The 12718-nt window shown below is 34.7% G+C and overlaps 1 protein-coding gene across 1 annotated transcript; it reads right to left on the bottom strand.

The window, feature by feature from the left end:
• Window positions 1–2731: 2731 nt before the first annotated feature.
• Window positions 2732–10521, bottom strand: LOC123683283 (toll-like receptor 4). The gene is made up of 4 exons (XM_045622218.1): window positions 9835–10521; window positions 7362–7474; window positions 7100–7251; window positions 2732–5471 (listed from the first exon to the last, which is right to left on the bottom strand). The coding sequence occupies exon 4, from the start codon at window positions 5448–5450 to the stop codon at window positions 2889–2891; it is 2562 nt and encodes an 853-aa protein (XP_045478174.1). The 5' UTR covers window positions 5451–5471; window positions 7100–7251; window positions 7362–7474; window positions 9835–10521; the 3' UTR covers window positions 2732–2888.
• Window positions 10522–12718: the final 2197 nt, after the last annotated feature.

The raw sequence follows: 12718 nt of genomic DNA, 5'->3' as shown, positions 1-12718 counted from the left end.
TTAGAAACTCGCAATAAAAAGGCAGCGATAAAAAAATGGATAATGTAATGTTTTGATACCTTCAAGAAGTGACTCAAGAGGACGGGTTCAGGTAGGGTCATCATCTGGATGGGTGACCGGTTTTTTATGCTACTTTCAATCTATCCAGAATTTTTTTGGGAATTAAAAGAGCAGTTTACTTGAAATTTAGTCTGAATATTAGTTTCTTCAGATCCTTCTAACAAAAAAATTAAAATCAGATTAAAAAATTGGTTTTAAAGAAATCTGATGATGATATATTATAGTATTTCGATGAAACTGCACATAATATTCATCCGCAAAGTCCTATACTAAACATTTTTGAGTCATGAATTTTTGGTAGCATTTTTCGAATTTCGCAACAGAATTTTGTAAAATGTCTCAACTTTCTCTTGAACTAACTGAAAAATTTTAAATTTTAGATTGTAAATGCACCCAACTTCACATAAGTGATATCATAAAAATTATTTTCATTCATACCTAAAAAATTTAAAAAATCGCTAAACACTAAAGTACCCACTTACCAGACCCTTTTTTTCTAGAAAGTAGCATTTTTTGGCTAATTCTAGACACATCGTTGTTATTATTGTCTATCTGTAAATCTTGATAGGTATGATTTTGATCTGCATTCATCAAAATCATATCTATCAAGATCATAACGTTACCATAGCTAAGAAATAACGAGTGACACCGAAATATGCTGCTTGTGAAAATAGAAGATTCTAAAACAAATATTGAGAGAATTTTTGTTGTAATTGGGCAAGAAAACCTCCTGTTGTATAGGCAATATTTGTTTTTATGGCCATCCCATACTCCATATAATAGATTATTCTTGATATTAACGGTGTTTTTTTTAGAGCTATAGAACTTTAAATTGCAATAAAACAACGATGGTTTATTCGATTGACATGAATTTTATTTATCCGCAAGATAATCTTATGGCATTACATTTTAAATATGATTTCTGACATATGATTGCCACGGCTGGCGCGGATGTAGTCCAATTTAGACGTCTAATTTTCGATGACTTTTTCCAACATTTGTGGCCGTATATCGGCAATAACACGGCTAATATTGTCTTCCAAATGGTCAAGGGTTTGTGGCTTATCCGCATAGACCAATGACTTTACATAGCCCCACAGAAAGTAGTCTAGCGGTGTTAAATCACAAGATCTTGGAGGCCAATTCAATGGTCCAAAACGTGAAATTAGGCGGTCACCAAAGGTGTATTTCAATAAATCGATTGTGGCACGAGCTGTGTGACATGTTACGCCGTCTGGTTGAAACCACAGCTCCTGGACATCATGGTTGTTCAATTCAGAAATGAAAAAGTTAGTAATCATGGCTCTATACCGATAACCATTGACTATAACGTTCTGGCTATCATCGTTTTTGAAGAAGTACGGACCAATGATTCCACCAGCCCATAAAGCTCACCAAACAGTCAGTTTTTCTGGATGTAACGGTGTTTCGACATATACACTTGAGGATTAGCTTCACTCCAAATGCGGCAGTTTTTTTTTTATGTAGCCATTCAACCAGAAGTGCGCTTCATCGCTAAACAAAATAAAATGGACGTAGTGCGCGATACGTATTCCGCACAGAACCATTATTTTCGAAATAAAATTGCACTATTTGCAAGCGTTGTTCAGGCGTGAGTCTATTCATGATGAATTGCCAAACCAAACTGAGAATAAATCACTTGACAGCTGTTAAATCGGTCGCCATCTTGAACATTTCAAGTTATATACCTTGAAAAAAAAAACCCGTTACAAAAAAGAAAATATTCAACATCTTGATATCCACAGTTTTAGGAATCTCGGATTAAAAATCAGAGAATTTTCAAATTTTCGTGTTTACGAACCATTTAAAATTCAAGCAGAATATGTCCAAATAGGTTGAAATTTAGTTTGTACATGTAGATAAAATAATTCAAATGCTCATGTCGAATATATTTCAAGAAGATTCTATCATCAGAGCCCAATCTAGTTATGTTGTTTTCTACGCTTTTAATGTCAGTCAGTACGTTTCTCGTATTTTCTTATATAAAAATAGGATGAAAGTGAAATTAAGGAGCTGCATAGAAACTCCAGCGCAGCGTTAAAAGAAGAGCCACACAAGGATTTAAATGATTCAAAAAGAGATCAATCAATAAATGGAAATAATAATTATGATTCCATAAAAAAAATTGTATTTGTGGGGACTCTTTGCCATTTCTCAGGATGGCACCACTCACTGAGCCATATGTGCAGTTCCGCTACGGAGGGTTAGCGGTGTATAAGACAGGGGTCCCGGGATGAAACACCTCAATCTCCCAACAGGGGGTGCACCAAAAACATTGGCTACGAATACCTACATCATCTTTGAAAAATATCTACATATCTAGATCGCATTCAATTAAAAACTCACCTGAAGATGCCATCGTATAACAAAAAATTTTCCTTTTCTTAGATATTTGTTTGTCAAGTCATGTACAAATCTGGATAAATCAACTCAAGAAAAAAAATTCTATGATGATATTAACATAGGAAATTATACACACCATCATATGGCCCTTATGATTTTATAATATGAGAAAAATCAATTCAATCGACCTTTTTAATAATATTGCCTTTTTATATAAAATCCTTCAATGAAGAAAAAATAAACACAGAACAATTCATTCCTGAATTTTAGTCTAAAAGGAAAGGAAGAAAAAATGTTATACCCAATATAATTCATGAAGTTGAATAAATAAATATATATTTACTGAGAAACACATACAAATAAATAATATACATAGATTCGTACAAATCTTACATAATGGAATTTTCGGAAACAATTATGAAAACCAAAGAGGTAGGTAAGGAACAAGTATAACTAAAAAAAAATCACAAATGTGTACTTTCGGTAAACTCACTTTTAGGTGGCATGAGAAATTTCCTGAGTTTTCTCCAAAATATCACCTGTCTCTCTTCATCTAGATCCCATTCCAAATAGATTCTAGTTTTCAAAATATACTTCAGGGTAGGGTTCAAATGCATTTCGTCAATCTTACCAAGCTTTATCAAAACTATACTCTCATCCATACTCTCATTGAGATCTTTTGAATACAGTCTATGGTGCTCTGCAATTTGGGTTTCCCAATTACACCAATATGACTTAACGTACGAATCGCTTACAACCAGGATTGTTTTCCTACTCTTGGACATATGTTCCAGCACAGACTCAGAAATATAACTGCCTACCTGAAAATCCCTTTCGTAAATACACAGCCTTATATATGGTTCACTATTCTCTAACATTTTAACAAGTTTTATCACAAAATTTTGATCCTGGTTGCAATAAGATACAAAGGCATCGAATTGAAAGTTTGTGTACCCTTCAACTTTGTCTCTCTGCAGCTTCCCTCTTCTTATCAAATAAATTCTCATCAAAAATATCCAATAACGAATATGCCATCTATAAATGAATCCCAATATCGACAAAATGGAAAATATCACAAAAATAATGATAAGAGGTAGGGCATAAACTAATAAATCTATTTTAGTATCACAGTCTAGAGAACCATTTATGATATTTTGGAGAAAACTAAGGAGAGTTACATTTGTGTATGGCCTTAAACAGTACAACTCTTGGTCTTTGATGAGTTTGGAGAATTCAGTCAGAGCACTTCGGTTGTCACTTGTTTTTCTTTTCATGAAACAATCACAAATGAATGAATTGAAATCCATTTGAACCTCTTGCAAGTATTGTAAATCTGCTAACATGGCGTCACTCATTCTTGTGATTTTATTGAATGAGCTATGGAACTTCTTCAGGTGTATATTCGGAAAAATTCTTTCATCCCAACTCACAATACGATTTTCTGATATATCAAGCACTTCTAATTTCGTTAAAAAGGCAAAATCTTCATTTGCTAGTGTCTGTAAGTTATTTCTATTCAACCCTAAATGTTTCAAGTTCTTCAGATGTTTTAAAAGATGTTTATTGGGAGCCCTAAGTGAAGATATTGAGTTTCCTCCCATTAGCAATATTTCAAGTTTCTCTAGTCCACCGAAAATATCGAACTTCACATTTGGATTAATCCACATCTTGAAGAATAAATTATTTTCTAAATTTAAGAACTCGAGATTAGACATTCCACTTAAAGTGTCGTTCTCTATCCTGAATATGCTACAATTCTTCATATTCAAAATTCTCAAATAAGGCATAGCTCCAAAATCGGTTTTTGTCAGAACTAGAAGTCTTGTGAATTGAAGATCCAGATATTGTAATTTCATCTTGTGCAATTTGCTTTTGGTCAACGAAAATTCCCATCCATACGAGTCTGTGTTTTTCCTGAGATCTAAATAGGTTAAATTTGGCAAATATTCAGACGCAGCAAAATATGAGAGCTTATTTTGAGCTAATACTAGTGTTTTGAGGTTTGGCAGTTTGGAAAAGGTTTGATTGGAAATCGTTTGGGCTGAGACATCTGTTAGATCCAACATAGTCAGCTTTGGCATGTAAACAGGAAATAATTTAGTTTCTAGGATATCGAACTGATTCCTTTTCAAAATTAACGATGAAATATTTGACTTTGCGATCACTTCCAAAACATCTTTAGGCATAAAACCTCGTAATCCAGATAAATACAAATCTAACACCTTCAGATCTATTCCCATCTCGATAGTTGATTTCAGAAGATCCACCAAAGTCTTTAAATCAAACCTATTGCTGCCCAAACGAAGAATCGACAAATACTTCAAAGGTTTCAAGGAATCAGGATGAATATTTTCAATCGCACATGAGATCAAGTTGAGTTCTTCAAGTCTACTTCCTTCCATAGGTTCAAAACTAATTTCTGTTATATTCTGGAAAACGTTCTCGTTCAAATTCACCTTGAGAAGATTTGGTACAATACTGGACTTCATAGTAAGAGCAAGTATATCGATATTTTGGAATCCATTCTTGACAAGGTTGAGTTCTTTTAAGTTGAGTAGTCCTTTGAAGGTATCCGGATGAAAATTGGTAAGCAAGGGGTTGGAGATGAAACTCAAAGAAATAAGCTTCGTCATGTTTTCAAAAATGAAGGGTTGAACATGAAAGAGATGCTGGTTGTTGTCGATGGTCAACATTTCTAGATGTGTTATGTTGCTGAAATCTCCATACGTCAGTTCTGTAATGTATGTGGTTTTTAGGATGAGAGTTTTGGTAGTTATGCTTATTTTTCTTGGAAATCTTGAACATGGTGTGGTCTTACTGTTTATGTTGAAACATAAGCTATAAACGTTTGGTGCTTCAGCACAGTTGCATCCAGTTTGTTCATCCCTACCGATGAATTTCAAGGGCAGTTCCCGTTCTATAGTGATTTTTCTTTTTTCCGATACTGGAGGACAGAAGAGTGATGTGCATGTTTTCATTGACACAACCATACGGAAGAAGATTATAAGAAATACATATAATCGCATTCTTCACATCTGAGAACATATCTGAAAGAAAAAGAATTTGTTAGTATCAGAAATCCAGAAGAAGAATATATTAAGATGAGGAGAAGCAGGTTTCCTCATTGTGTCCACACTTTGTTACCATGTTATTATTACTATTATTATTTGAACCGGGGTCGTTGTGGTTTGGTAAGCCTTCCGGGAACTGCGACCATGTAGATCTTTTGTTCTCTACCCTACTATTTCATGGAAACCCAAGGAGGTCGTCAATGACGTTAATAAAACTGACAACTTCCTTAGGGGACTTGGCCGTTACCTCTCGGGTATCCAGGACCGGCTTCCCCATATGAATGGTTCTTAGGCAAGCCAGCTCTGGACACTTGCATATCATATATTCGGCTGTTTCTGCTTCTGATCCACAGAGCCTGCAAATCCCATCTGCTGACTTTCCCATAAGGTACAAATGATGTTTGACCGACAGTGCTCCATCAGCAGTTCCACCATCACCCGAAGCTCGGCTCGTGACAGATTCAAGCGCTTCTTGGCATAGGTAGGTGAAATCGCCACAAATTTCTTCACCTGAGTAAGTCCAGGAGTGTTATTCCAGTGGGTTATCGTGTTATTCAACTCCAATTGCTGGACCACAGCGTTATATTGGTCTTTTCCTAGCCCACAGAAAGGCTCAGGTCCAGCAGGTGTTAAACTTTATGCTATTTTTTTAAGTTCATCGGTTTTCTCGTCTCCTTCAACACCACAGTGCCCTGATACCCACGTAGAGTCACTTTATTGTCTCTGGCCAGTTGGTAGTTACCTTATGGTATTGAGGCACTCCCAGGTCAACTCCCTGGCAGTACGGTTCCAGGGATTTCAGCGTGGTCTGGCTGTCCGTCGTGATGTAGACTCCTGAGCGCATACGTAAACAGCCAGTATCTCGGTCTGTAAAATAGAGGGCTCACTTCCCAGGGCTTTAGAGATCCTCAGTTTAGGTCCAAATATCCCAATGCCAGTACCTCTCTCTAATTTTGATCCATCGGTGAACCATATGGATGACGGTCATTTATGACCGTTTCAAAGGGTGTTTCAAGATCGAAGATGGTTGGCATAACATCCGATGGTTTCGCCAAGAGGTTTGAATCTAGTTGATTCAATATCCTCTTATGTCCAACCCAGTTTCCAGGTAGGAACTTTCCATTGAGGGAAATTTTTATTGCTTTCAGCAGGCTATATTTCCTCACATGCAAATGTAACGAAGGCAAGTCAAGTATGACCCCCAGCGCTGGTGTGGGAGCTACGCGCATAGCTCTTATAACATCAACCATTTAATTTAATTTTTTCAAGGTCAAAAAGACCTATCTTTTCTTTTTCAGAACTGAAGAAATTTTTGCCAAGGAAATCAGAATTTGAGTTCATATAACAAATGTTCAAATGTTTCTATAGAGAATGTTCAGAAAAATTTGGAATCATAGATATAAATATCCATTAAAAATAGTTACTTCTACGCCACTGCCATTCGAACATTTCCATGAAGTGTATATTTCTCATAAAATGTTAAGTTTATTCAGTCCTTGATGGAAATGAATTCGAAATAAATATAATTATCAAGTACTAAAAACTTGATTACAGCATATAATTTTATTTATTCCTATAGGTACTTTTGTTCGAATGAAACTCACCTTGCAACCATAAGTTCAGGTGAATAAATCAAGTGAGTAGGTAACCAATTCTTGAATTCATGTGAATATATTGTAGCTGAAAGACTATTATTATTCACTGTGTTTGTATCCTCATCTGCATAGCATTGATAATACAACTTAGCAAACAAAAGCTACAAAAAAAAGCATAAAGTCAGAAAAGGCCACTCCTCCAATATTTAATAATAAATATCCTTGAAATTCTGGAGCTCATTGTTTACTCTTCTATTATCAAGTGGCTTACGTTTACAACGATGATCCAGCGATGTTTTTCTAATTCAGTCAATATAAATGAACATATTATAAAGTCTAGAACATTTTTAATCCTAATTTATCCATCAAATCCACAATAGTTACCTGCAATAAAAATACTTATTACTTCAAATCATTCAGAATGAGACGGAAGTATGAATATCGTAAATATCAAAGTAGAGGGGCAAACATTATTTTCTCTATTAAAACTACTGATATAGATATAACAATAAAAAGTGTTATATTTGTTTGAAATGGCATCAATTGAATTATCCATATTAATAGTCGCATTATACAGGTGGTCCGAATTTCATGCCAAACAATGGAATCTCTAAAACCACTTAAGTTAGAAAAACCTGGAATATAATCCACCCTTATCTATGTATATTTCGAAACGTATAAAAACGAATATCTACGGAAGAGATCATAAAAACAAGAACAACTCGAAAGAAGTCATAAAGCTGCAAATTTCAGCCCCATGATCCTCATTTTTGAAATCAGCAAAAAATAATATGTTCCAAGATGAAAATATATTAAAATTGAGAAATTAGAAAAACCTGATAATTCCCGTAGGTTCAATAATTTCACTTCAATTATGTCTTAATATCTTTACGAAGGTACCAAAATCAATATCGTTCTAAAATTAGGAAAAGCATTGATAGGAGGTTCTTAGTTTCAGATGAATCACATACGTTTATAACAAAACTTCAGTCCAGGGTTAAACCACTAAAAACAAGTTTTCCTTAAAAATTCGGCTTCATTTGTTATTACAACCTCTGTAATCAGTTCCTCATAACAGCCAAATTTCTTTCCCTGTAGCACTTTTTCCGATGGAGCATCTAAAAACTGTGTGTTATCCATACATGATAAACTGATGTCATCCATTTTTTGATCAACAACAAATGTTGCGTCACTCAACCTACAATATCTCAAACGGAGCCCAACCCTAAATTTGCCCAAATTTTGGCACGCCTTTTGTGAATCTTGGTACTAACAAGAAAAAAATGGTATGTACAGTGACCTAATAAAACACAGTGGTGACAATACGATCAAATTGAGCCTAAAAATGGCGAATGGAGCGGGGCTTAACCATAGAACTTAAGAATACGATTGCCTTATCCGACCTGATAATGTTAGTACTCAAAATTAAAATTATTGAGCCTGATAGATTTCTATATAGAGCAAATTTGTTCAACCTGAGAATACCTAGTAGAGTGACTTGAAAATAGGACTTACAGTTCGAACTAATTCCAAAAATTAGGTGAACGGAGAATGTAAACTAAAGCAGCCATATTTAGGCTCAGAAATCGGCAGCCAATCAAAAACGAGATCCCTCGTGTCGCCACTGTGGTATGTTAAGTCACTGTAGTGGTATGGAGCTGACGTCTGCGTGCCAGGCTCTGGAGTTATTGAGTGACGTGTTACAGTTTCAAGAAAATTCAAAAAGCTCGCTCGAAAAATATGTCGAAATCATTTTTGTCGCTATGTGGGTTCTGGCATTTTTACAATTTGTGAAAATATTCATCAGGGAATATCTTGAGTTTTGCTATGGAATTTCGTGCACAGAAGAACAGTATATCTTATGTAAGACTTAAAGTAAATCGACCTTATCTAAAAAACATACGTACAGTACATTCAAAATCGATCAAAATGGGGTGGAAGATTTTTCGCACTTTGGCTATTTAAAACAGAAAAAATATAAAAATATTGTAAAATCGGAATTCTTGCCAGAAGGAGACACAAAGTGAATGAATATTATTGACTCAAAGTCATATCAGCTTCTCAAATAGAAATGATGCATAAATGTATCTTAAATATTGATATTGAATCAGATAGCACCGTCTTTATTACCAAAATAATTATTTCAATTCATTTGATTCTGAATTTATTCATTGGCATGTTTTTTTTTTATCAAAATTAATCACATAACCTACGTGATTGACAAAACAAAGTCATTTCGAAATCCTTCAATCAATAGTTAATTTGAATAATGATAAATGAAATATTCATGAATTCTCAAAACTTTCAGTTATTCAATTGAAAGGTTTTATTAACTGTAATTATTAAAAAGAATCAGAAAAAATATTGGTGGATTTATGAATGATGAACTTATACACATGACTTCTATTTTTTTTAAATGAAAAGTCCAAAAAATAATTAGGTAATGTAGAATCAGAGCAATAGAAATTTAAAACATGTTAATTCAGCTTAGACTCCTTACGTACTTGTAAGATACAGTAATATTTTTAGGATCAGCACTCCCACAAATATTTTTATCCACGCACAACCCGATCGATATTGAGCTCAGCCACTATTTCGATTAAATTCAATTTATGGGGGGCTTTCCCATTCTTCATCATAATTGTTGATGAATTTACGTAAACTGTATGAAACACGTACCCACCATTAACTGGGATTATATGATAATTTGGACTCTACAGATATTATCTATAAATAATACTTACCAATTCAATTGGGAATGCCTTCGGGTAGCAAAATTCCACACTCACACAGCCAGCTCTCTTTCAGCAGAAGTAGAATATACAATTCTAACAGGATTCACTTGGTTCAAATGAGAAATAAGCAAATAACAGGTATTTTCAACGCCATGCTAGTTGAAATACAAGGCTGTAACGTGAACAGCATACAGTCCACGGTAGGATTGAACATCTCCTTCTCCTTCGGTTTAAGTTCCGGTGTAACCTGTACATAATGATGGAGGAAGAACTGCTCAGTTTGCTAAACTGACAAGGGAGATATTGGCAATGATGATAAACAGGTGTGGATTGGAAGAGAAAACTCAATTCACAGTACTGCGTTGATTGATTTACTAAAGCTTGTTTGAATCGATTAATTTAGCTACGTCACAGGTTGTTTATTGTATTACGAAATTAATAATTCTTTTTTCATTCAGTTTCTTCGGAAATAACTCAACATTTGAAATCGTGCGAGGAAAAATGAATTAAATACCTCCTGAATTCTTCACAGTTCATGTTTTAGAAAATATTAAATCCGAGAGCTTTTTTGGAAACTATGATAGCTATTCATACGAAATTTGAGAGAAAAATCTGTTGTGATACCACACACACTCCGAGCTCGTTATCACGATCCATGAATTTTCAAGACAAAGAAATCAAAGACTCAAATTTTGAAAAATTCATATTCACAAAAATTGACTACACCGCACCAGAAAATATCAAACTTTAAAGTTACCCTTGAACCGAATGAAATGAGTTTAACGTAAGGTTCTAGCTAAGTTTACACTTCACAATTTGCTTTTTATTAAATTATCTTTGGATTGCATAAGTTTTCCATAATAAGGAAATAATAAACCAATTTGGAAATTTACAGTGCTTTTGTTATACTAATTTTTTAGAAGAAATAGTTGGTTGTGAATCAAAAACTGAGGAAAGCACTGACGTGAAGTCAGGATCTTTTGAGCGCTCAATCATTCAATGGCCAATTGCACCTCTCAAGATCACATATTAGGCCAATTGAAAAGTCCCCGGTCTGATGCACAGATGGCGGTGCTAGTATTAAATCCATATGATTTTTAGTTAGTACTAACCTTCAAATGAAACATGTCAAAATTTGACTTTATTTTGTGAGATATTGCGTTGTGATTGTAGCTACTTTTGTTATTTGAAAAAAGATGGAAAAATAAGAATTTCGGGTGCTGATGAAATATGGATTTTTGAAAGGAAAAAATACAGTTGAAGCAAAATCTTGGCTTGATGAAGAATTTCCGGTGTCTGCACCAGGGTAATCAACCATCATTGATTGGTATGCCAAGTTTAAACGAGGTGAAATGAGTACCGAAGACGCTCAAAAGAGGCTGTCACCGACGAAAACATCAAAAACGTTCACAAAATAATTTTGAATGACCGTGAAGTTAAGTTGAAGGAGATATCAGACATTGTGAATATATCATCTGAACGTGTACATCATATCATTCACGAATACATGAAAAAGCTCTGTGCAAAGTGGGTGCCGCGCGAGCACCCAATAGATCTAAAACAACAACGTGTTAATCATTCTGAGCAGTGTTTGAAGCTGTTTAAGTGCAATAAACTTGAATTTTTGCGTCGATATGTGACAATGGATGAAACATTGCTCCATCATTTCATTCCGGTGTCCAATCGATAGTCAGCTGAGTGGATTGCACACGATGAACCGAATCCAATGCGAGGAAAAACGCAACAGTCAGCTTGCAAGGTTATGGCATCAGGATTCTGGAATGCGCAAGGTAAAATATTCATTGATTACCTCCAAAAGGACCAGACCATCAACAGCGATTATTATATAGGGTAATTGGATCGTTTACCTAAAGGATGAAATCCTTACAAAACGGCCCCATTCGAAGAAAAAAAGGTGCTGTTTCATCAAGACAATGCGCCGTTTCACAAATCTTCTTGATTCGAAGCTGTCAGTGTATTTTCTGAAAGTCTTAAGATGCTAGGTTTCGTTTTGAGGATTTCTAAGGCATTCAAAAATGTGGAAACAGTCAAGACTCTATATTTCAGCTGTAAACCTAGCAGTAGCAATTTGGAATGTATAACACTGATATGGAGTCCCTTTTATCATAAATATATCGATAAATTAGAAAGAGTATAAAGAAAATTTACCAAAAGTTTGCTTTACCGTTATGGTAGTAGATGTGACTGCGCTTATGAATATAGACTTCAATTGTATAATGATGAGTCTGGAAAATAGAAGAGTAATTTTCGATCAGATATTGTTGTATCGTATTGTGAATGATTGTTTTGATTTTCCGTTGATAGAGAATATTCATTTTAATGCACGCTCTTTCAGTGGTCGTTGAAGACACTTATTTTTTGTACCACAAGCTTGAGTGTCTCTTTATTATAACTCTATTTGAGAATAACTCGTTTTCAACAATTGGCATGTAAGCGAAATTGATTTGTTCAATTTATCCTTGTCCGAATTCAAGCGGAGACTGATGCTGTATTTGTCAAGATATTAAAAAAAGGTAGTTAATTTTTTTTTATAAAGTGCTAGTATAGATCTTCATTTCATATTTATATTACCATGTTTCACGATATGGTTGATTTTATGTACTTTAATTTGTAGTGAATCCCTCTTATTGGGTTTATCCTGTTGGAGTTCCAGTTATGTAGATAAATAAATAGAAAATCAATGAAAACAATGGCAGAATTGCATGAATTGGGCTTCGAATTGCTTTTGCATCGACCGTATTCGCCAGATCTGACCTCCAGCGACTTTTTCCTGTTTCCAGACCCCAAAAGAATGCACGCTGGAAAAAAATTAGGCGCCAATGAAGAAGTAATCCCGAAACTGAGGTCTATTTTGAAGCGAAAGACAAATCGT

This window comes from Harmonia axyridis, chromosome 6 (assembly GCF_914767665.1).
Source record: "Harmonia axyridis chromosome 6, icHarAxyr1.1, whole genome shotgun sequence".
NCBI classification, from domain to species: domain Eukaryota; kingdom Metazoa; phylum Arthropoda; class Insecta; order Coleoptera; family Coccinellidae; genus Harmonia; species Harmonia axyridis.
Note: the sequence above shows the minus strand (reverse complement) of the source record. Positions and strands in the feature narration are given on the sequence as shown.